Below are 25,228 nucleotides of genomic sequence, written 5' to 3'. Positions count from 1 at the left end.
ATATAGCTGGATGTGTGTGAGTGTGTACATAATTAATCTCTATTACATTCTGACCCTTCATTCTTACGGACGACGAATACGTTCTTCCTGGAGTTAGTGGTAGAATTGTAGAAATGGGGTCTGGGGGAGCACTATTTCTGGTTATATTCACTGTTGGAAATAGTTTTGTTGATCTGATTGTAGTTATTTAATTTTGAAACATATTTACGGTTGTAAATAGTTTTGTCAATTTGATTGTATTTTTTTTTTCGTTATATTTTTTTCAACTTTCTTTTTTTTTTTTGGGGGGGGGGGGGGAGGAGAGGGGATGTTGATGGAATGTTATATTGTATGAAGAGTATGAAGAGTTGTGCCCATGCACAGGGGAAACTATTCTAGTAGTCAAGATGGCTGATTAAACTTGTTTGTCAAGTGTTTACCTGAGAGTGTTCCTTAGGGTATACCGTTAGAAAAAGAAAAAATTTAAATTTCAATAATTTCATTATTATTTTTATATTCAAATTTGTAGATCTAGATTATAGTAACAGTTCTAGCTTGAGTTGTTGAGTTGACAATCGCTCGGCTCGGCATTCCAACACCCAAGCCCAAGCCTTGACTCAACTTCGCGGCCTTGAGACACTTGAGTCGCCTTGACTGTCAGTCTAAGTCTAATGTGAGTTGAAGTCGAGCAGTGCTTTAGACACTTTAGTCTATCTTAGTCACTTTAGTTTAGTCTAGCTCTAGCTAGAGTCTGGACTAGTCAATAGGTGACTAGATCTAGATCACTAGATTATAAATCATCATTATTAGTAGATTATTAGTAGATTGTGACTGTCTACTCTCCGACTCTAGACTAGATGTAGACAATCTAGATGCTAAGATTAAAGAATCTGATTTTGCATTTCGCCGAGTTTCGGGTCACGTAAACTAATACCCTAGAATAATCTAGATTGTCTAGAATAGTCTAACTAATCTAGACTCTAGATCTTCATCACTGACATCACAGTCTGAGTCACTCACAGCAGTGCCATGCCATGGGTTGCCTGAATCAGCCAGAAAAAAGCATGTTTTAAATTTAAGACATTGGTAAAAATGAATAATTATTTACTATATATTAGCGTTATTAGATCTATCTAGATCTATCCACTGCCGAGGACAAACACAGATGGCGAAAAGAAAATCTAAATCGAATACCTGCGGACGATGGCAATGGTTATCCTTGAGCTTGCCCTTGATGTGGCAAAATATGTAGGTCACAGCTGGGGCTGCGCAGCCACGGGAAAAACTGCATTCCTCTCTAATCTTTGGACTCGACAAGCCTTATTATTATCATTATATATAGATCTAGATCTTTAGTCTTACAAGAATTCTAAGATTATCACTTGAAATGCACTTAATTCGTATGACATAAATTAGAATCTAGATTTGTCTTCTTTTTACTTGAAGTAAGGTCTGTATTAGATCTATATAGATCTATATATTATATATAGTCAGATAGACATACGGTCATATACCTAGATAGTAGATCTAGATATATATATAATATATATTTCCTTTGGTAGGCATTGTAAAAAAATTAAATTGTATAATCTAGGTCTAGTGGCTTCTGTCTAGACAGTTGAGGGCTTAGCTAGATTTAAATTAATGCAGTTGTTCTGGATTTCTGACCTACTTTAAGCTAAGTTGCGTGGTAATTGAACAACAAAGAAGAAAATGGCCATGTCGTCCGATATTTCCATTGATGTTGCTCAGAAGATTTTACATTCACAAACATTTTAAAATATTTTATACAGAGTACATCAACTAACTTCATGAATGTTCAAATATAACTATATACGAATGTTTTAATAAAGGGCCATGAACTGTTTTAGAATTAATTTATCAGTAATTTTATTTTTGTCCATGACAAGTGTCAACACATTGCCGATCTGTAATACATTCACATACAGAAGATGTTTTTACAAGATTAAAAAAAAAATTGCTTGGCAAGGTGTAAACTTTACAAACATATATTTATTTGGGATTATATGTATATTAGTAATTATTAGTTGAAACATTATGCCACTATTTTCATAAACTACCACCTAATTTTTATTTTTTATCTTGATCAGTGATTCTTTGATAGAAAATATAAGTTTATTTAAACACTTAAAAGAAACAATAATAAGTATATATACAAATTAATTTTGTGTGTGTGTTATTTGTTTCAGATAATGTGTATAGACATTTGAAAATAAACCAAGAAGCTAGCTCTAAGTGATAGCAAACATGGAATACAATTTTACTTTTGAACTAAAAAATGTAATTAAAAAAGAAATGGAGGAAGACATTTTGTCAGCCCCAACATCTGAAGAAGAATCTCCTAAGCTGTCTTGCATGTCACACTGTGAGCCAAACTGTTCTCTTGATCATAGAAATGGGATGAAAGAAGAAAGGAATGACACAATGTTTACACCAGAAGTTCCAGGAGAAGAAACTGACAAGTTGAATTCATTGTCAGACTTGAAACAGGACATCAGTTATGAAATGAGAGAAACATCAAATCTTAAACATTTCCAGGTAAAGCAGAAGTTATTTAATATTAAACATTTAATAAATTCCTTATATCCATGTCTTGAGTCACCTTAAGTTAATATACTGTTTAAATCTTACATTGATCTAGACGGAAATATGTATTTATTAAATTCATTGAATCATACCACTTCTTAATCTCTCTAAATGCAATTTTAATTCAATTTTTTCCCTCTTAAGTTTTTAACATGTGTTTATAATGTCTAAATGTTCTTCTCTGTCTTTTTATGCTTGGTTTTAGTAAGTTTTTTCTTTAGTAAGTTTGGTTTTTTTCAAGTATTGCTCCTTAGCTCTGGTTTTGAAAATGATCAAAAATGTTTGAAAACTTTAAAATAAAGAAAAAAATGCTAGACGTTCTACTATTTCAGCTTGAATAAATAGAAAAAGAATACATTTGGTCTCCGCATTCTTAGGGTCACAAGTTCCATCTGGATTACAGAAAGAATAAACTGTGTAACTGTTTTGAGAAATCTGTTTTCAACGCTATTTAAAGATGGATGACATAATGAAAACTTTAAAATAAAGAAAAAAATGCTAGACGTTCTACTATTTCAGCTTGAATAAATAGAAAAAGAATACATTTGGTCTCAGCATTCTTAGGGTCACAAGTTCCATCTGGATTACAGAAAGAATAAACTGTGTAACTGTTTTGAGAAATCTGTTTTCAACGCTATTTAAAGACATAATGAAGGCTACCCGAAATTCAAAATCCCAGTCTTCACCAAGATTTAAACCCAGAACCCCAGGTTCAGGAGCTGAGCGTTTAACCACTCAGCCAACGCGCCCCCACCATTCTTTAAACATTTGGAAAAAAATCTCTGCTGCCCTCATGTGGCGTAGAGAAGACTCTAATGCAGCAGCAGCTGGCCTATCAAATACACAGCACAGAAAACACTGAAAAGATACTGCCAAAATACCCAAGCAGAGACAATAAGCATTAAAATAGTCTCTTGGTAGATAATGAAGAATTAAGATCTTACATGAAGACTATATATGCATTTTTTTTATAGTTACAACTTTTTGGTCACTTAATTGAGTATGAGGGGGCTGAAATGTGTGTACCTAACTGAGAAACCTAAATCCTGATACAGACTAGGATTTCAGAATTCAATATTTGGTTTCAACCTTTTAAAGGAACATGGAATCTTTCTACTTGATTATTTACCTATACAGTAAAAGCATTCTGGTCATAACAAAAGAGCTGTGCACAACCAAATATTATTTCTTTTGAGGTTCCATGATCTTTTTATTTAATTTTTTTTTTCAGATGCAGTTTGAAAAACTTGAGCAAGAAAAAACTTTTTTCAAAGAAGATCAAAGACAACATAAAGACAATAAATGTCCAACATGCCTGAAAGTATTTCCAACATCTTCAAAATTAAAGAGACATCGGCGAGTCCATACAGGTGAAAAACCATTTCAATGTCAAATATGTTTGAAAGCTTTTTCTGATTTATCAAATGCAAGAAAACATCAAAAGGTCCATACAGATGAAAAGCCATTTGAATGTCAAGTATGTCTGGAATTATTTTCAACATCTTCAAAATTAAAGACACATAGTCGAGTTCATACAGGTGAAAAACCATTTCAATGTCAAATATGTCTGAAATTATTTACAACATCTTCACAATTAAAGAGACATCGTCGAGTTCATACTGGTGAAAAACCATTTCAATGTCAAATATGTTTGAAAGCTTTTTCTGAGTCATCAAGTTTAAGAAAACATCAAAAGGTCCATACAGGTGAAAAACCATTTCAATGTCAAATATGTCTGAAATTATTTTCAACATCTCCAGAATTAAAGACACATCGTCAAGTTCATACAGGTGAAAAACCATTTCAATGTCCAACATGCCTGAAAGTATTTCCAACATCTTCAAAATTAAAGAGACATCGGCGAGTCCATACAGGTGAAAAACCATTTCAATGTCAAATATGTTTGAAAGGTTTTTCTGACTCATCAAGTTTAAGAAAACATCAAAAGGTCCATACAGGTGAAAAACCATTTCAATGTCAAATATGTCTGAAATTATTTTCAACATCTCCAGAATTAAAAACACATCATCGAGTTCATACAGGTGAAAAACCATTTCAATGTCAAATATGTCTGAAATTATTTCCAACATCTTCACAATTAAAGAGACATCGTCGAGTTCATACAGGTGAAAAACCATTTCAATGTCAAATATGTTTGAAAGCTTTTTCTGAGTCATCAAGTTTAAAACAACATCAAAATGTCCATACAGGTGAAAAACCATTTCAATGTCAAATATGTCTGAAATTATTTTCAACATCTTCAGAATTAAAGACACATCATCGAGTTCATACAGGTGAAAAACCATTTCAATGTCAAATATGTCTGAAATTATTTTCAACATCTTCACAATTAAAGACACATTGTCGAGTTCATACAGGTGAAAAACCATTTCAATGTCAAATATGTTTGAAAGCCTTTTCTGAGTCATCAAGTTTAAAACAACATCGAAAGGTCCATACAGGTGAAAAAACATTTCAATGTCAAATATGTCTGAAATTTTATGCATCATCTTCAGATTTAAAGACACATCATCGAGTTCATACAGGTGAAAAACCATTTCAATGTCAAATATGTTTTAAAGCTTTTTCTCAGTATTCAAATTTAAAACAACATCAAATGGTCCATACAAGCAAAAAGCCATTTCAATGTCAAATATGTTTGAAAGCTTTTTCTGTGTATTCAAATTTAAAAAGACATCAAATGGTCCATACAAGCAAAAAGCCATTTCAATGTCAAATATGTTTTAAAGCTTTTTCTCAGTATTCAAATTTAAAACAACATCAAATGGTCCATACAAGCAAAAAACCATTTCAATGTCAAATATGTTTGAAAGCTTTTTCTTTGTATTCAAATTTAAAAAGACATCAGGTGCTCCATTCAGGTAAAGAACAATATAAATGTCAAATATGTCAGGAATTATTTTCTCAGTCTTCAAGTTTTAAACAACACCTTCAGATTCATAACGTTGAAAAACTATTTCAATGTCGAATATGTCAGAGACCATTTTCTCACGGATCAGGTGTAAAACGACATCAGTGTGCTCATAGCCAAAACTCAAAAGAGAAACTTAAATGTCTGACGTGCAATGCCATTTTGTCCAGCAAGTTAACATTAGCAATACACCTAGAGAGTCACCTTAATGGAAAACAATTCAAATGTATTCTTTGCAATAACAAGTTCTTATCCCTGCGAGATATAAAAAATCATTTAATGATACACATTAACTGTTTCAGTGCGGTGTTACTCTCAGTGAGTAACTTTGCTTGCGCTAGTCAGTGTGGCCTTACTCTCAGCTAGTGACTTGGTTTAAAATATTTATTTCACCATCTTTTTTATGTTAAACTTTTTTATTTCTCTCTTTTTTTTTCAATTTCCGGATGTGGGAGTGATTGTTTTTAGTTTTGGTAGTAAATACGATGCAGTGCCAAGTATTTTTTTAAAAAAGACAACATTATGTTAATGGTTTCTCTTTTTTAGTTTATTCCTGAGGTCCGAAAAATGTAAATAATACAATTTCAAAGTGTTTTTTTTTTCATCTTTTATGAAATCTGAAGCAATTAAATGGGTTTAGTATTGTGATTTTTTCAATACTTATGGATTAAATGTTTAATTAAAAGGTTAAATCTTTCAGTAAACCGATTTTTTAATGAATTTTAAAAATATTTTCATTTTCCCTGCTCAGTTTAAAATAAATGAAAAAAAAACACTTTTGTTGAATAATTAATTTTATTTATTTTAAATTTGTAGCCCATTCAATTTCCTTTAAAATAAAATCAAATATGTTCAAAGATTATTTAATAAAATAAAAAAGTCATATAGTTTTAGCAAGTCTACCCCAGTTTCGCAAAACGAAATTCTTTTCGATCAAAACATTTCGCACTGAAAGAGTTAACAGACTGCCTTTGAAATGTGTACTTTGTAATAGAAGTTTTTGTAATGCACAGCTAGTAGAAAAACATGTTTGTAGGCTGAAATGTGAATGTTTTGTCTAGCTTTAGTTTTGAAAATCTAATATTTAAAATAATTGTTAACGATCATACGTTTCATTGAGCTATTATCGAAGTAAGGTTTTGCTTTCTATAATAATGCTAATTATTACATGTGTAAATGTTAGCGTTTGAATGTGATGACTTCATGTTGATTTTAATAATTGGTGCTTAAAAAAAAGATTTCGTATTTCCAATGTTAACGCCATGTCAAGAGAACAAATAAATTTGAATTTGTTCGGCTTAAGTTAGTTACATTCCTTTTTTTTTTTTATTTGAGAAATACATTCTTATTGAAATACTTCCACTCACTACTACCCAAATGTCTAGCGAAACATGCTTTATCAGATCTAATTCATTCTTTATCAGATCTAATTCACGTGTTGGCAAGTAAAGGGTTAAAGCACAATTTGTTTTTTAAAATTAACATTTACATGTCAATATATTAGAATATGTAGATAAAATAAACTATAATCAGAAGGCGCATAACCTAGTTTGAGGGGGGGGGGGCAAATGAGTGTTTCTTACATTAAAAATTAAATATTACTAAAAATGCAGGGGTCCCCCAAAGAGGTCAAGCCCCCCCCCCCCCCCCCCCCGGTTGCCAAAACGATGGAAAATTCTTAGCTACGCCCCTACACTCAGACACCACGCCTAAAGGCAGTATGGGAAACTTCTGTCACATGTGTGTGTGTGTATATATAATGCTACGCTTGATAGCACACAGTAACAGCTGACCAGAAGCAAGTAAATTGTCCTAATATTATTATTCGGATGACGTTTCGTGTGCGTGGGAGAACCATTCCAGATAATCTTGATTTGCATAAACGTGGTTAGGTCAAGGTAGAAGCTTGTAGAGTCTACAATCACTGACCTAAATGATCTATAAGCATCTGTGTACGCCAATATAAGGTAATATTTAAAAAATTAAGGAGCGTAGAGCTAATGACCTGTGTCCCTAGTCTTGTTCTTGTTGGTTGGTCACAGGCACCAGTTATTAGCCATTTTCCCATATGGAGGTCGTGGACTATTTAGTGTAGTTATATTTAACTAATTACCATTTGATTGACTGCATTTTCACATCGTATTACTTCAATTTGATTATTTTTATGTCAGTCAAATCATTGTACGCGCTACACACACTCTTCTTAGGGGCTCACCAACACACGGTTTTGACACAAGCTTTCTATTAAACCTTCGTATTTCCCTCCATTGTGTTGACAAAAGAGTTTGAGTTTAGGCACATCAGCACAATTTAGGCCATGTCGTGCCCGTAAGCCTGTAAGGATCACTCTCCCTTTATATAACAAGGGCTAAACTAAGCTACTATTTAAGAAGTCAATCCTATCAATAATCAGAGAAGACTATAGTCACACAAGCCGATCTACGGGATTCTAATTTTTCACCTTTCATCTTTGACCTTTCACCTATCTGTTCGTCTGTTGCTTCGTTGGCGCATCCAAAAGCTCTGTCAACCGTCTTTCTCCTTTCCTCTCTGCCTTTTGCCTTGGATAAGCTTGTTTGTTCTTTCATGTTGTCCTCTCATAGCATTTTTGTCTGCCTCTACTTTATATTTACTGGTGCTGTTCCCTGAAGGAAGGCCTTTGCGAGAAATGAGGACCTTGTAATATGGCCATAGAGTTTAGATTGCGTTTATGACAGTAGTTAGCAGGTCAATGTGGGGTCAAAATTTTATTTATTTGTTTTTGTTTTTTTTTGTAAAGTCAAATTTCACTCTGCTTTCAGACTTCCCAAGAAGTGTCTATATAAAGACAAGAAGAGGAATGTCTAATTTGACGCTCACAAAAAAGCTCTTCAAAACTCGAAGTCATTTTTCGCCCTCAGGCTTTGAGTGAGTAGAAGTTCGAGAGTACCTTTAGTCCCCCCACCCATCACGCCCCACCCCTGAGTCCTCAATGGGAATAATATCTAACACGTTATTAAAGTCTTTTAAAAATTAGAAAAAAAAATGAAAAATCGAGAGGCTCATTTTTGTTTACAAAGCTTATAGCAAGGAAAATCGGTGACTTGGCGGAATTTAAGTCACTGGTCAATTATTATTATAGCTTTTATATAGCGCTACTTTCATGCTTACAGCATGCTCGGAGCGCTTTGGTCCAATCTCATTTGTGGACCAGTGGCGCTCAGTAAACACAACTCTGCCCGAGTCGGGTGTCGAACCTCGAGCCCCCTTCTAGGTAGCCAAGCCAAACCAAGTTCAAGCGCACTTAGCCTCTCGCCTGAATGCATGACGCATAGGACTCTTTTTTTTACAGTAACGTCTGTATTATATAAGATAAGATAAGTCTTGTCTGTGTTCAGTCTCCAATTTCTCATTTTCGAATCAAGTTAAAATTTTGCACAAATATTATTAGTCACTGACAATACACGAATCAAATAAAACTTTAACACTATACTAATTAATTTATTTGTTTTATATCGCAGAAAGGAAGCTAAACCCTTCCATTTTCAGATATACTGCAGTAATTAGCGGTTCTTTCCCTTAGATAAACTTTGTTTTAAAAAAGTAATCTTTTTTTTTTTTAGACTATTTTAAATTTAAAGCAAATACAAAATAAAACAATTGTGGGTGTCTGGGTTTGTGAGAGAAAAAATAATTAAAAAAAAATATACAAAAAGATTTTAACAAAAATCAATTCCACTTTTATGACGCTGATGGTTCTCTGCTATTGTAGCTATTCACTACAGTGTGCTTTGCACTATCAAGTTCTTCTATCCACATTAACAGTCAAGATAATGATTTCTGACGAGTTGCTTTTTTTCTTTCACAATCATTCAAACTCACATCTCTGGTTTATAAATCTCAATGGCAAAAAAAAAAACGCTACTATGTGACCGTTTTCTTGAGTTCTCGGCGATATTTTGTAAGACTAACATTCACAACAACTGAAAATAAATAAAATGAAAAATACAGAAATATATATATATAGTCTTCGAGTCCGGAGATTTGTGTGGCTGTGCAGTCCCATCTGTGACCTACATATTTTGCCACATTAAGGGCAAGCATAACCATTGTCCAAAGATGGTCGATTTAGATTTTCTTTGAGAGAGAGAGAGAGAGCGAGAGAGAGAGAGAGACGGGATCTAATATAAACCACTGATATTGCCGAGAATCAAATGTGGACCACTTGTCCATATTAGAATATTCAAGTGGTCCATATTAGAAAAATGATAGTCATAGCAAAAAGCTGTCAATAAAAAGTGAATAACACGATTACTGTGTAGTACAGTCTTTCACAAAGTCATTAGTGGTCCTAAAGCATGAACAATTTTTTTTTGCAAGTCTTCTGGTGTATGTCTGCTTCTTTATACAAGACATGAACAAAGAACAAATTTAAGAAAATATTGTGCGAAAACAGAAAATCACCTAGCTCTTAATTAATATTCTTTCGCTTTCTATGTACTGATGTACGCAAACCAAGTAAGGGCAGTCACTGCTGCATATTTAATATTTGTTGTTTTTTTGGCAATATAGAGTAGCTTCCCCCTAAAATCGTGGTGGTCCATGCAAGCCCCTCCCCTATATATTCACATTCTACACTCAGAAGCCATTAAGATGAAAAAAATAAAGAAAGAATAAGTCGGTATTCTAAGAGTCGTGACTTGGTGAAATACACTGGTCAACTGAGAAACAAGGAGGAAATCACGCCTGGTCAAGTTATGTCCAAGTTATGTCCAAGATGTAGCAGATTCGTAAAGTTGGAGTTGGGGGGGGGGGGGGCAGTGATTAAAAGCATTTCGACGCGGTGATATAATCTGCTCCTCGGCAAGAGTTTGTCTCCCTATATAAGGCAATGTTATTTTTTTTTTATTAGTAGGGCTCTGACGGCTCTTGTGTAATTGTTTTATGATAGGCCTACTTTAATAACTTTTGACTTGCATGTCTGTGTTTTGGATAGAGCATGGGCTCTTCTAAGCCTAAGCGTTCCTATTTTTTGTACAAGCAACGCTTGTAATAATATTTAATTTGGAAGAATAATTAATGACCACACAAAAACACAATCTAAAACTGTATGACCATATCAAAAGGTTCTCAGGGCTCACAAGACTTTCCTTCAAGGAACAGCACCAGAAAAAAAGAAGAGGCAAACGGAGAAAGCGATGGGTGTACAACATTGTCTTTGAAAAAATATACTAGTCAAAGGAAAGACAGACTTATCTTATCTTATCTTATATCTTATCTTATATAATACAGACCTTACTTCAAAAAAGAAGATGATTACGTCCTACGCGTCATGCATTTAGTCATGCATATTAACCAATGACTTAAATTCTGCCAAGTCACTGGTTTTCCTTGCTAGCTCAGGCAACCCATTCCATGCTCTAATAGCACTAGGGAAGAAGGAGTATTTGTACACATTTGTCCTAGCATATGGGACGAGGGATGTGCCTTTATCTTTGTGTCTTTCAGAGTATTTTATTAAATTTTGTTTTTGTATTTGAAGATTATGGTTCAGTGTTTTATGTATAATTGCTACTTTACTTTTGAGTCTTCTGTCTAAATTTAGTGATTTTACTAAAGGTGCTACTCCAGTCAAATGTGAATATTCGTTTGTTATGAATCTCACTGCTCTATTTTGTGTCTGTTCTAGTTTCTTATTGTTTTCTTGAGTTGAGGGGTCCCAAACGGAGGATGCATATTCTATTATTGGCCTAACCAAGATTAAATAACTGTAGTGTTGTGTCCGCGCATAAAAAGGCAGAACAACGTGGGCACTGTCCACTCTACCGGCATCTCTTGTCACTGTAGTGTCTGTACGTTACTGGACCTACTTTGTCTCCACTCCCTGTTTGTGCCTGGTTCTACACCATGTGTTTAGGTATGGCTGCAGGTAAATTACATTTTACTTTCTTATATTTATATTTTATTTCGTAGTCTACATAGAATATCGCTACCCCCGGATTTCGCCCATATTGTTCGACTGTCTCTATTTTTAGAAAACCAGCATGTAAATGATTCCATTTGTTGAATTGTGTTCGTTTAGTATACTATATGAATTAGATCCTAAATAGAATGTTTAAATGTCTTTCTTGTTAATCTAATTCTACAAGCAGTGTGTAGATACTGGCTTTTATAAACCAGTTGTTCTATTTGATTGTTATTGTCATTTATTTTTATAATGTTTCGGGTGTTCCATATCTTTCTTTGTGTTTGTAAAAGAGATGATTGGTTTACACTGATAGGATTTTCTTTTTTTTTTTTTTTTGTTAAGATTTAGTATTTAGACTTCGATGTTGTGTGTACTACTTGGTCTAACCATTTAGGCTTATTAATTATGTTTAGGGGTGACACCCAAGTAGGAAAAATTCACTTTTCAAAAATGCAACTTATAAAAATAAAAATTGCTACCTCGAATGTCTCTCACATTTTAGTATCAACATGTCCGAGCCCTTTTAAATTTAATTTTATTTGACTTGTAATCTCCCTATTATGAGAAAAATAATGCATTGTAAACGTTATGAGAAAGAGTTTTTGAAGTTTGGAAATGTAGAAAAACGCTTGGCGCGCGGGGCTTCGCCCGGACAATTCTGAGTGAGCTTTCCAAAATCTTATCTGACCAGTTGAGTTGCGAACGTAGGATTTTTTATTGTAGAATTTTGAGAAACTCATAGACTTGAGCCCTCCACTCGCCATACGACGCATATAGCTGCAAGCAGCTCTCTCCACAGAAATCAGTCTAAGGCGACTTTCACGGCTACTTCCCAGCTGATGCCCACAGAAATCAGTCCAAGGCGACTTTCACGGCTACTTACCAGCTGGTGCCCACAGAAATCAGTCCAAGGCGACTTTCACGGCTACTTACCAGCTGGTGCCCACAGAAATCAGTCTAAGGCGACTTTCACGGCTACTTACCAGCTGGTGCCCACAAAAATCAGTCCAAGGCGACTTTCACGGCTACTTACCAGCTGGTGCCCACAAAAATCAGTCTAAGGCGACTTTCACGGCTACTTACCAGCTGATGCCCACAGAAATCAGTCTAAGGCGACTTTCACGGCTACTTACCAGCTGGTGCCCACAAAAATCAGTCTAAGGCGACTTTCACGGCTACTTACCAGCTGATGCCCACAGAAATCAGTCTAAGGCGACTTTCACGGCTACTTACCAGCTGGTGCCCACAAAAATCAGTCCAAGGCGACTTTCACGGCTACTTACCAGCTGGTGCCCACAGAAATCAGTCCAAGGCGACTTTCACGGCTACTTCCCAGCTGATGCCCACAGAAATCAGTCCAAGGCGACTTTCACGGCTACTTACCAGCTGATGCCCACAAAAATCAGTCTAAGGCGACTTTCACGGCTACTTACCAGCTGATGCCCACAAAAATCAGTCTAAGGCGACTTTCACGGCTACTTACCAACTGATGCCCACAAAAATCAGTCTAAGGCGACTTTCACGGCTACTTACCAGCTGGTGCCCACAGAAATCAGTCCAAGGCGACTTTCACGGCTACTTACCAGCTGGTGCCCACAGAAATCAGTCCAAGGCGACTTTCACGGCTACTTCCCAGCTGATGCCCACAGAAATCAGTCCAAGGCGACTTTCACGGCTACTTACCAGCTGGTGCCCACAGAAATCAGTCTAAGGCGACTTTCACGGCTACTTACCAGCTGATGCCCACAGAAATCAGTCTAAGGCGACTTTCACGGCTACTTACCAACTGATGCCCACATAAATCAGTCTAAGGCGACTTTCACGGCTACTTACCAGCTGGTGCCCACAGAAATCAGTCTAAGGCGACTTTCACGGCTACTTACCAGCTGATGCCCACAGAAATCAGTCCAAGGCGACTTTCACGGCTACTTACCAGCTGATGCCCACAGAAATCAGTCTAAGGCGACTTTCACGGCTACTTACCAGCTGATGCCCACAGAAATCAGTCCAAGGCGACTTTCACGGCTACTTACCAGCTGATGCCCACAGAAATCAGTCTAAGGCGACTTTCACGGCTACTTACCAGCTGATGCCCACAGAAATCAGTCCAAGGCGACTTTCACGGCTACTTACCAACTGATGCCCACAGAAATCAGTCTAAGGCGACTTTCACGGCTACTTACCAGCTGATGCCCACAGAAATCAGTCTAAGGCGACTTTCACGGCTACTTACCAGCTGATGCCCACAAAAATCAGTCTAAGGCGACTTTCACGGCTACTTACCAGCTGGTGCCCACAAAAATCAGTCTAAGGCGGTTTTCACGGCTACTTACCAGCTGATGCCCACAGAAATCAGTCTAAGGCGACTTTCACGGCTACTTACCAGCTGATGCCCACAAAAATCAGTCTAAGGCGACTTTCACGGCTACTTACCAGCTGGTGCCCACAAAAATCAGTCTAAGGCGACTTTCACGGCTACTTACCAGCTGGTGCCCACAAAAATCAGTCTAAGGCGACTTTCACGGCTACTTACCAGCTGGTGCCCACAGAAATAAGTCTAAGGCGACTTTCACGGCTACTTACCAGCTGATGCCCACAGAAATCAGTCTAAGGTGACTTTCACGGCTACTTACCAGCTGATGCCCACAGAAATCAGTCTAAGGCGACTTTCACGGCTACTTACCAGCTGATGCCCACAGAAATCAGTCTAAGGTGACTTTCACGGCTACTTACCAGCTGGTGCCCACAGAAATCAGTCTAAGGCGACTTTCACGGCTACTTACCAGCTGATGCCCACAGAAATCAGTCTAAGGTGACTTTCACGGCTACTTACCAGCTGATGCCCACAGAAATCAGTCTAAGGCGACTTTCACGGCTACTTACCAGCTGGTGCCCACAAAAATCAGTCTAAGGCGACTTTCACGGCTACTTACCAACTGGTGCCCACAGAAATCAGTCTAAGGCGACTTTCACGGCTACTTACCAGCTGGTGCCCACAAAAATCAGTCTAAGGCGACTTTCACGGCTACTTACCAGCTGGTGCCCACAAAAATCAGTCTAAGGTGACTTTCACGGCTACTTACCAGCTGGTGCCCACAAAAATCAGTCTAAGGCGACTTTCACGGCTACTTACCAACTGATGCCCACAGAAATCAGTCTAAGGCGACTTTCACGGCTACTTACCAGCTGGTGCCCACAGAAATCAGTCTAAGGCGACTTTCACGGCTACTTACCAGCTGGTGCCCACATAAATCAGTCTAAGGCGACTTTCACGGCTACTTACCAGCTGGTGCCCACATAAATCAGTCTAAGGCGACTTTCACGGCTACTTACCAACTGATGCCCACAGAAATCAGTCCAAGGCGACTTTCACGGCTACTTACCAGCTGGTGCCCACATAAATCAGTCTAAGGCGACTTTCACGGCTACTTACCAACTGATGCCCACAGAAATCAGTCCAAGGCGACTTTCACGGCTACTTACCAGCTGGTGCCCACATAAATCAGTCTAAGGCGACTTTCACGGCTACTTACCAGCTGGTGCCCACAGAAATCAGTCTAAGGCGACTTTCACGGCTACTTACCAGCTGGTGCCCACAGAAATCAGTCTAAGGCGACTTTCACGGCTACTTACCAGCTGGTGCCCACAGAAATCAGTCTAAGGCGACTTTCACGGCTACTTACCAGCTGGTGCCCACATAAATCAGTCTAAGGCGACTTTCACGGCTACTTACCAGCTGGTGCCCACTAAATTCAGGACTTCTAAAAAGTGTTACGCCAAGTTAGATGTGGACGGTCATTTTTTTTTTTTTTTGTTGCGTTCTGCTTTTTAGCTTTCATTGTTAAGGATGACTTTGGTGAACGTGTTTCGTCTTGTCTAATGATGTTTTCCACAAATCGACGTTCAGACGCTACTTCCCTTAGATGGCGAAGATTTCTCTGTTGGTAACATTATCTCGGTATGTTATTCATAGGATCCTTCTCGGCCACCACAGCTCAGCCTTCTTGTCAACCTTCGCATCTCGTAACGAAGGTAGCCGTTGGGATAATTATTGTATTAAATAGATGGATTTTAATCTCCAGGCTAATTGATTCGTTTCTTCAGATAGGCCGTATTTTTTTTAAGACGGCTTCTGCTTTCCATTCCGACATGCAACAACATGATATGCATCATCATCACTTGAGGCAACACTGCCTAAATAGATTTGAGCTTTTCTATTTGTTCAGGATCTGTATGACCAATGTTGAAGGGGCACTGGGTAACCTGCACCCAACATGTATAACTTTGAGGGCCTCTTTATCACTAGCGGATCCAGAACTTTGGAGTGGGGGGGGGGCGATTTTTTTCCAAACCCTAACCCTAACGCCCAGTAAACCCTAACCCTATGCATAAACGTGCGTACAGCGCGCGCGCACACACACACACACACATACATATATATATATATATATATATATATATATATATATATATATATATATATATATATATATATATATATATATATATATATATATATATATATATATATATATATATATATATATATATATATATATTTATCATTTCTCAACCTTCGGCGAAAAACAAAACAACTGGGGCAGCGCTGTAAGGTTCTCTTGTGGGGTTCGGGGCTAAGCCCCGACGACAAAAGCGTTTTCTTGCTTTTTTTCACTGTAGAAACTTATTCTCCTGATATCTGAAGCTCATTATTCATCAATGGAGTTCGGGGCGAAGCCCCGACGACAAAAGCGTTTTCTTGCATTCTTCATTGCAGAAACGCATTCTCCTGACATCTACAGCTCATTATTCATCAATGGAATTCGGGGCGAAGCCCCGACGCCAAAAGCATTTTCTTGCATTCTTCACTGCAGAAACGCATTCTCCTGACCTAAAGCTCATTATTCATACTATTAAAAAGGACCTTTCGAATAATGTTGTACTTGAAAAATATTCTAATATAAATTTATAGACCCATAATACATTGCAAATAAAACTGATTTGTTCCTTGAAAAGATAGAAATAAAACTGATTTGTTCCTTGAAAAGATAGGATACCCCACATATTTAGATTTTTGCTTTAAGGATCGCCGCCGAAAAAAAAAAATTATTCGATAAATAGTATTTAAGAATATCGGGGTTTAAATTGTGAGCTATAGTCCCAAATTTATTTAACTAGAAAAATATCAGATTGAATAAAGGTTGGGAAAAGGCGACTATGAAATTATTATTTGAGTTTAGAACTCATCTCAATCATGACTTTTATACTGAAAAATTTCGTTTGAATTCTAACTTTTCCAATGCAAAGTCTTACTTAAAATAATTATGATAAATTCATGTGAAATTACATAAACTCTGTCTGGAAATGGGAGGGGCGGTAGAGTGAAAACGATTACTCCTCGCGCCTTTAATAATTTCTGCTAAAGATTGCATTTGGCATTAAAGAATAGGGGTGGGACGACTCGATATAAGAATTTAATTTATAGTATATATAAATTATATTAGTGACAGATTTTTCTTAAAATTTTGTAATTTCTTCACTATAATACACAAAAAAAAAGTATTGACTTGTCCGATGGGGGAAATGCGATTGCATGAATCGCCCCTCCCACCTGGCACAACCCTTTTTCATTTAAATTTACTAATGATACAATTTGAGATTAGAGTGTGGTACGACATAATATACAATGGGTCACATATCAATACGTAATTTATATTACATAGATATTCAACTAATTTTGTTAACAAACTATGATTCTCCACTAAAATAGGACCGCCCCCCCAGCACTCAAAGGGCTAGAGTGGGGAGGGCAGTTAATGCAATCGCCCCCCCCCCCCCTCACCCCACCGAATCGGCCAAGATACCAGAAAGGGAGCGACATAATATACAATTTATATATTAATTCTACTAATTTTGTTCACAAACTATGATTTTGATTTCTCCATAAAAACGGACCGCCCCCCCCACTCAAAGGGTTTAGGTGGGAAAGGCAGTAGAGGTATTCGCCCCCCCTTCCCCCGCCAATCGGCCAACAGAGAACGACATAATATAAAGATCGGTTAAAACATCAATAACAAGTTTTAAAGATATAGATATTTAATTGATTTTGTTAGCAAGCTGTGATTTCTACAAAAAAATGGGACCGCCCCCCCCCCCACGCGAAAGTGTTGGGGGGGGGGGAGATTGATACCATCGCCCCCTCCCGATCCCAAAAAATCGGCCAACATACTAGAGGGGGGGGCGAAATAATCTAAAAATAGGTTGAAATATAAATAATTAGTCTATATTTTTAACATAAGTAATAAATTCGTATACAAATTGTGTAAAACCTTTACTAAATTTCGTCCACCTGGATCCGCCAGTGCTCTTTATCCGTCATCTGGTGTATGCATTTAATTGTATTTCGAAGTAATGCTATGACGTCTGCAAAATTCAACTCGTTTTGGTTTATGCCATGGGAACCCGAATGCAGCCTGTTTAACGTGTTTCTATGATATCGTCGATGGCTACAAGAAAGAGAAATGGGGATAAGATAAGCCCTAGTCTCATATCCGTCTCGATGTTAAATAATTCCACCATCTATTGTGATACAACATATTGATTTACTTTTTACAACCAAATTTATTAAAACACATCTTTTATATGAATTAAACTATTGAATTTCAATAATAGCTGTTAGAAACAGACAAAATACAAACAGAAAAAGTTGGCAATTAATGTAAGGGAGATAATCTAGTGTTGAACAAAAATGGCGTATCTCCAATGACAATATGTTGGCTTTTTAATGATTTGATATAAACTTAGGTTGTGTAAAGTTTCAATGAAAAGCTCATTTATGTTCTTAAGGTTATAGTGTTTATCTATGGTTAGTGTTTTTCAATTTATATCAGGTAGAATCTAGGTTGAAATCATTCATAATCCAGAAAACTGCATTTTTATTAGTTAAGTTCAACTTAAAGTCTTTAACTAGTTTAACATTAACACTTATTTACCAGTCACTTACTAGTGACTTAGATTTAGATCTACAACTTACAGTAAAAGACTAAAAGTTCAACCAAAATCTGACAAGATGATGAACAATAATTAATGATAATTTACAAAGATTAGCCTAGCCCTAAGCCTATATTCCTATATTGGCTATATTGCCTATATGATGATTTGCGGCTCACTAGCCATGAATTACATATAATTATTTATATAATGATTATATTATTATAATGTATAAATCTAGTTCTTGCATGATGTATTTGTATTCTAAACTAAAATTTGGTGGTCTCTTTAAATACTGGCAATACTGCCTATCTATTATTAATATAGATATTCTAAGTTCCCATTAATTCATTAATGATTAGTTGTAGTTGTAGGATTCAGGAATAGAAGGATACACTTGAATAGAATAGGTACTTTGATAAAAAATTCAACTTTAATGAATCTAAATGAAACTAGTATAGTTAGATAGATCTTTTTGAATTGAGTTCATTGATACCTCATTTATGCTTCTAGGTTAATTAGAACATAAGTTATGACCATTTTAGTGTCGGAAAATTAGCCTATTAAAATACCCGAAAAATTGTGACCGAAAGGAGGAGCTTATACATTTAAATTGCTATAACCTTTTAACGCTTAAAGATAATGTAATAAAATTTTGAAGATTAGTTACTACTTAGTACTGTGTACTCCCTCACAGCACCCAATGTCAAATATTAATTGCAAACACTGTTATATATATTTATATAACCTAATCTAGGGATGTGAAATAAAAAAATATCTTTGAAAAAACAATTGTTCATTAGTACATCATTAAAATACTTTCAAAGAACTTTTCAATGGTGTATAAATTATGAATGTAAGTGTAAGTTAAACAGTTAGAAAAATATGTTGTTTTTTTTTGTGGCGTTTTGACCTAACATTGGTTGACATGAAATTTCATAATGAAGATGAGAGCGCCTAGCTGGCTCAGCCCACGAGACTCCCCCCTCCCCCCCCCCTCCGGCTCAAAATGTTAAAAATTTGGAATTGAGTTGCGTAGACAAAAGATGTGTACTTATTAAATAAGAAATTTAATAGTAGACCTAGTATTCGTAGTAAATTTCTAGCGCACAAATCTGATTTCATTTATATTTATGAACTTCACTTGTTTAGAATGTAAATATTGATGAAATAAACAATTATCGGGTCTAGAGCTACAAAAAATGTTAAGGGGTGTGGACAAAATAGCGGCTTTGTGATGGAAGAAAATAACCAAATATTTTAAAAGTGGGATCAAAATCGTCTGAAACAATATTTTTCAAATGCTCAAAAAAATTAAAAAAAAAATAGAAGAAATAAATTAAACTCTTTAAAAGCTTTTTAGACCTATACATAATTGCTATATCTACTAGCCTAGGCAAGATTTAAGTCTTAAAATAGTTTAGTTTTCAAAAAATGTAAAAAATAAAAAATCCCATAGGGAGCAGTGCAAATTTATGTTTCTTAACAATTGAAGAAATAAAGGTTTCGTGATAAAACTTGGCAGAAATATGGCCAGATATATTTTCTATTAGTACAAAAAAATCAACTTCCAAAATGTTACCTAAAATGAGTATCAGTAAAAAGAAAAATACATATACTTTCAAGTAAAAAAAAAAGTAAGAAAATACACATTTTTTTTTAAAGTCCACATGAAAAAAGTGTTCCTCAATATAAAATGTATCCATATTCACCTCTTTTAGCAACGATTTCAATGGGTTTAAAATCATTTATTCTAATGGATTTCAATTAAGGGCTTATGTACAGAAAGTAAGAAAAACGGATCTGAAAATTTGACGCCATTTTTTTAACTTCCGGTCTTACAGATTTTCACATATCTACCTCTTCTACGAATTGTAGATTACATGAGCATCCTAATTTTCATATTGATCAGTGAGTTTGTTTGAACAGTGTTAAAAGAAACAATAAGTTTATACATTTATTACCTGTAGTGGCTTTTTAATTTTTTTTTGTGGTTCATTTGTTACAGATAATGTGTATAGACATTAAAAATAAACCAAGAAGCTAGCTCTAAGTGATAGCAAACATGGAATACAATTTTACTTTTGAACTAAAAAATGTAATTAAAAAAGAAATGGAGGAAGACATTTTGTCAGCCCCAACATCTGAAGAAGAATCTCCTAAGTTGTCTTGGATGTCACACTGCGAGCCAAACCTTTCTCTTGATCAGAGAAATGGGATGAAAGAAGAAAGGAATGACACAATGTTTACACCAGAAGTTCCAGGAGAAGAAACAGACAAGTTGAATTCATTGTCAGACTTGAAACAGGACATCAGTTATGAAATGAGAGAAACACCAAATCTTAAACATTTCCAGGTAAAGCAGAAGTTATTTAATATTAAACATTTAATAAATTACTTATATCCATGTCTGAATCACCTTAAGTTAATATACTGGTTTTGAAAATGATGAAAATGTTTGAAAACTGTAAAATTAAGAAAAAAAAATTGCTTGACTTTGTACTGTTTAAATCTTTCTCTCCTAATTGACGATACCATAGTTTATTTGACCTCATAAAATTTAATTAATGTTTAATTTTGTAAACTTTATTTTCTTTTACATAAAAGAGCATGTCTTGCTCTTTAATTCTATACACAATAATACACTTTATGACAAACGACAAAATTATAGAAGCTTAATCACAACAGGGTAGTGAAATAGTAATGAGCGAAATGAAGAATTCTGTCGAAACTTAGAAAAATAATGACAGAGAGAAAGAGTTAAGCTTGAATAAATAGAATAAAAATATAAAAATACACTTGGTCTCCTCATTGTTAGGGTCACTAGTTCCATCTGGATAAAAAAAAAGAATAATTTGTGTAACTGTTTTGAGAAATCTAAAGAAATTTAAAGATGGATGACATAATGAAGGCTCCCCAAATCCTGAAATTCAAAATCCCAGTCTTCACCAAGATTCAAACCCAGAACCTTAGGTTCAAGAGCTGAGCTCAGCCAACATGCACCCACCATTCTTTAAACATTGGGGAAAAAATCTCTGCTGCCCTCATCTGGCGTAGTGAAGACTATAATGCAGCAGCAGGTGTCCTTTAAAATACACAGCACAGAACACACCCAAGCAGAGACAATAAGCAATGAAATAGTCTCTTGGTAGACGATGAAGAATTAAGATTTTACATGAAGACCATATGCATTTTTTTTTTATAGTTACAACTTATTGGTCACTTAATTGAGTATGAGGGTTCCGAAATGTGTGTTGGGGTTTCATTTACAGACAGTTCTATAAAATGAGAGAAAACAATATTATCTTTAGATTACTTCTAGAAAGTACTGGATGTGAGCATTAGAATGTTGTGACTAGAGGCTGAGTGAAAAGAAACTGCTATACTACCTAACTGAGAAACCTAAATCCTGATACAGACTAGGATTTCAGAATTCAATATTTTATTTCCACCTATTACAGAAACATGGAAACTTTCTACTTGATTATTTACCTATCCAGTAAAAGCATTCTGGTCATAACAAAAGAGCTGTGCACAACCAAATATTATTTCTTTTAAGGTTCCATGATCTTTTTATTTAATTTTTTTTTTCAGATGCAGTTTGAAAAACTTGAGCAAGAAAAAACTTTTTTCAAAGAAGATCAAAAACAACATAAAGACAATAAATGTCCAACATGCCTGAAAGTATTTCCAACATCTTCAAAATTAAAGAGACATCAGCGAGTCCATACAGGTGAAAAACCATTTCAATGTCAAATATGTTTGAAAGCTTTTTCTGATTTATCAAATGCAAGAAAACATCAAAAGGTCCATACAGATGAAAAGCCATTTGAATGTCAAGTATGTCTGGAATTATTTTCAACATCTTCAAAATTAAAGACACATAGTCGAGTTCATACAGGTGAAAAACCATTTCAATGTCAAATATGTCTGAAATTATTTACAACATCTTCACAATTAAAGAGACATCGTCGAGTTCATACAGGTGAAAAACCATTTCAATGTCAAATATGTTTGAAAGCTTTTTCTGAGTCATCAAGTTTAAGAAAACATCAAAAGGTCCATACAGGTGAAAAACCATTTCAATGTCAAATATGTCTGAAATTATTTTCAACATCTCCAGAATTAAAGACACATCGTCAAGTTCATACAGGTGAAAAACCATTTCAATGTCCAACATGCCTGAAAGTATTTCCAACATCTTCAAAATTAAAGAGACATCGGCGAGTCCATACAGGTGAAAAACCATTTCAATGTCAAATATGTTTGAAAGCTTTTTCTGAGTCATCAAGTTTAAGAAAACATCAAAAGGTCCATACAGGTGAAAAACCATTTCAATGTCAAATATGTCTGAAATTATTTACAACATCTCCAGAATTAAAGACACATCATCGAGTTCATACAGGTGAAAAACCATTTCAATGTCAAATATGTCTGAAATTATTGACAACATCTTCACAATTAAAGAGACATCGTCGAGTTCATACAGGTGAAAAACCATTTCAATGTCAAATATGTCTGAAATTATTGACAACATCTCCAGAATTAAAGACACATCATCGAGTTCATACAGGTGAAAAACCATTTCAATGTCAAATATGTCTGAAATTATTTTCAACATCTTCAAAATTAAAGATACATGGTCGAGTTCATACAGGTGAAAAACCATTTCAATGTCAAATATGTCTGAAATTATTTACAACATCTCCAGAATTAAAGACACATCATCGAGTTCATACAGGTGAAAAACCATTTCAATGTCAAATATGTCTGAAATTATTGACAACATCTTCACAATTAAAGAGACATCGTCGAGTTCATACAGGTGAAAAACCATTTCAATGTCAAATATGTCTGAAATTATTTTCAACATCTTCAAAATTAAAGATACATCATCGAGTTCATACTGGTGAAAAACCATTTCAATGTCAAATATGTTTTAAAGCTTTTTCTGTGTATTCAAATTTAAAACAACATCAAATGGTCCATACAAGCAAAAAGCCATTTCAATGTCAAATATGTTTGAAAGGTTTTTCTGTGTATTCAAATTTAAAAAGACATCAAATGGTCCATACAAGCAAAAAGCCATTTCAATGTCAAATATGTTTTAAAGCTTTTTCTCAGTATTCAAATTTAAAACAACATCAAATGGTCCATACAAACAAAAAACCATTTCAATGTCAAATATGTTTGAAAGCTTTTTCTTTGTATTCAAATTTAAAAAGACATCAGGTGCTCCATTCAGGTAAAGAACAATATAAATGTCAAATATGTCAGGAATTATTTTCTCAGTCTTCAAGTTTTAAACAACACCTTCAGATTCATAACGGTGAAAAACTATTTCAATGTCGAATATGTCAGAGACCATTTTCTCACGGATCAGATGTAAAACGACATCAGTGTGCTCATAGCCAAAACTCAAAAGAGAAACTTAAATGTCTGACGTGCAATGCTATTTTGTCCAGCAAGTTAACATTAGCAATACACTTAGAGTCTCACGTTAATGGAAAACAATTCAAATGTATTCTTTGCAATAATAAGTTCTTATCCCTGCGAGATATAAAAAATCATTTAATGATACACATTAACTGTTTCGGAAAACAATTCAAATGTATTCTTTGCAATAACAAGTTCTTATCCCTGCGAGATATAAAAAATCATTTAATGATACACATTAACTGTTTCAGTGCGGTGTTACTCTCAGTGAGTAACTTTGCTTGCGCTAGTCAGTGTGGCCTTACTCTCAGCTAGTGACTTGGTTTAAAATATTTATTTCACCATCTTTTTTATGTTAAACTTTTTTATTTCTCTTTTTTTTTTCAATTTCCGGATGTGGGAGTGATTGTTTTTAGTTTTGGTAGTAAATACGATGCAGTGCCAAGTATTTTTTTTAAAAAGACAACATTATGTCAATGGTTTCTCTTTTTTAGTTTATTCCCGAGGTCTGAAAAATGTAAATAATACAATTTCAAAGTGTTTTTTTTTTCATCTTTTATGAAATCTGAAGCAATTAAATGGGTTTAGTATTGTGATTTTTCAATACTTATGGATTAAATGTTTAATTAAAAGGTTAAATCTTTCAGTAAACCGATTTTTTAATGAATTTTAAAAATATTTTAATTTTCCCTGCTCAGTTTAAAATAAATGGAAAAAAATAACTTTTGTTGAATAATTAATTTTATTTATTTTAAATTTGTAGCCCATTCAATTTCCTTTAAAATAAAATCAAATATGTTTAAAGATTATTTAATAAAATAAAAAAGTTATATAGTTTTAGCAAGTCTACCCCAGTTTCACAAAACGAAATTCTTTTCGATCAAAACAATTCGCACTGAAAGAGTTAACAGAATGCCTTTGAAATGTGTACTTTGTAATAGAAGTTTTTGTAATGCACAGCTAGTAGAAAAACATATTTGTAGGCTGAATTGTGAATGTTTTGTCTAGCTTTAGTTTTGAAAATCTAATATTTAAAATAACTGTTAACGATCATACGGTTCATTGAGCTACTATCGAAGTAAGGTTTTGCTTTCTATAATAATGCTAATTATTACATGTGTAAATGTTAGCGTTTTAATGTGATGACTTCATGTTGATTTTAATAATTGGTGCTTAAAAAAAAGATTTCATATTTCCAATGTTAACGCCATGTCAAGAGAACAAATAAATGTGAATTTGTTCGGCTTAAGTTAGTTACATTCCTTTTTTTTTTTTATTTGAGAAATACATTCTTATTGAAATACTTCCACTCACTACTACCCAAATGTCTAACGAAA

At 34.9% G+C, this 25,228-nt stretch overlaps 2 protein-coding genes across 4 annotated transcripts; both read left to right on the top strand.

Moving 5' to 3' along the window:
• The first annotated feature begins 366 nt into the window (after nucleotides 1-366).
• Nucleotides 367-7,118, top strand: LOC129922368 (zinc finger protein 345-like). Of its 3 annotated transcripts, none has more exons than XM_056008240.1 (3): nucleotides 367-652; nucleotides 2,190-2,538; nucleotides 3,818-7,118. In XM_056008240.1, the coding sequence occupies exons 2-3, from the start codon at nucleotides 2,248-2,250 to the stop codon at nucleotides 5,882-5,884; spliced, it is 2,358 nt and encodes a 785-aa protein (XP_055864215.1). In that variant the 5' UTR covers nucleotides 367-652; nucleotides 2,190-2,247; the 3' UTR covers nucleotides 5,885-7,118. The 3 variants fall into 3 exon arrangements, with proteins under 3 accessions (XP_055864215.1, XP_055864216.1, XP_055864217.1); XM_056008241.1 differs by having other exon boundaries at nucleotides 372-437; XM_056008242.1 differs by lacking the exon at nucleotides 367-652 and adding an exon at nucleotides 827-1,065.
• An 11,092-nt stretch (nucleotides 7,119-18,210) lies between these two features.
• On the top strand, nucleotides 18,211-25,124 carry LOC129922367 (zinc finger protein 271-like). The gene is made up of 3 exons (XM_056008239.1): nucleotides 18,211-18,330; nucleotides 20,464-20,811; nucleotides 22,050-25,124. Exons 2-3 carry the CDS (start codon nucleotides 20,521-20,523, stop codon nucleotides 24,204-24,206), a joined length of 2,448 nt encoding a protein of 815 aa, XP_055864214.1. The 5' UTR covers nucleotides 18,211-18,330; nucleotides 20,464-20,520; the 3' UTR covers nucleotides 24,207-25,124.
• Nucleotides 25,125-25,228: the final 104 nt, after the last annotated feature.

The sequence above is a fragment of the Biomphalaria glabrata genome, chromosome 13, assembly GCF_947242115.1.
Source record: "Biomphalaria glabrata chromosome 13, xgBioGlab47.1, whole genome shotgun sequence".
NCBI lineage: Eukaryota > Metazoa > Mollusca > Gastropoda > Planorbidae > Biomphalaria > Biomphalaria glabrata.
This window is presented reverse-complemented; position numbering and strand designations above follow the sequence as displayed.

Coding starts and splice junctions, on each gene's coding strand:
- LOC129922368 (XM_056008240.1), top strand. CDS start 2,248: ATGGAATACAATTTTACTTTTGAACTAAAAAATGTAATTAAAAAAGAA. Junction 2,539..3,817: donor CAAATCTTAAACATTTCCAG/GTAAAGCAGAAG, acceptor TTTTTTTTTCAG/ATGCAGTTTGAAAAACTTGA.
- LOC129922367 (XM_056008239.1), top strand. CDS start 20,521: ATGGAATACAATTTTACTTTTGAACTAAAAAATGTAATTAAAAAAGAA. Junction 20,812..22,049: donor CAAATCTTAAACATTTCCAG/GTAAAGCAGAAG, acceptor TTTTTTTTTCAG/ATGCAGTTTGAAAAACTTGA.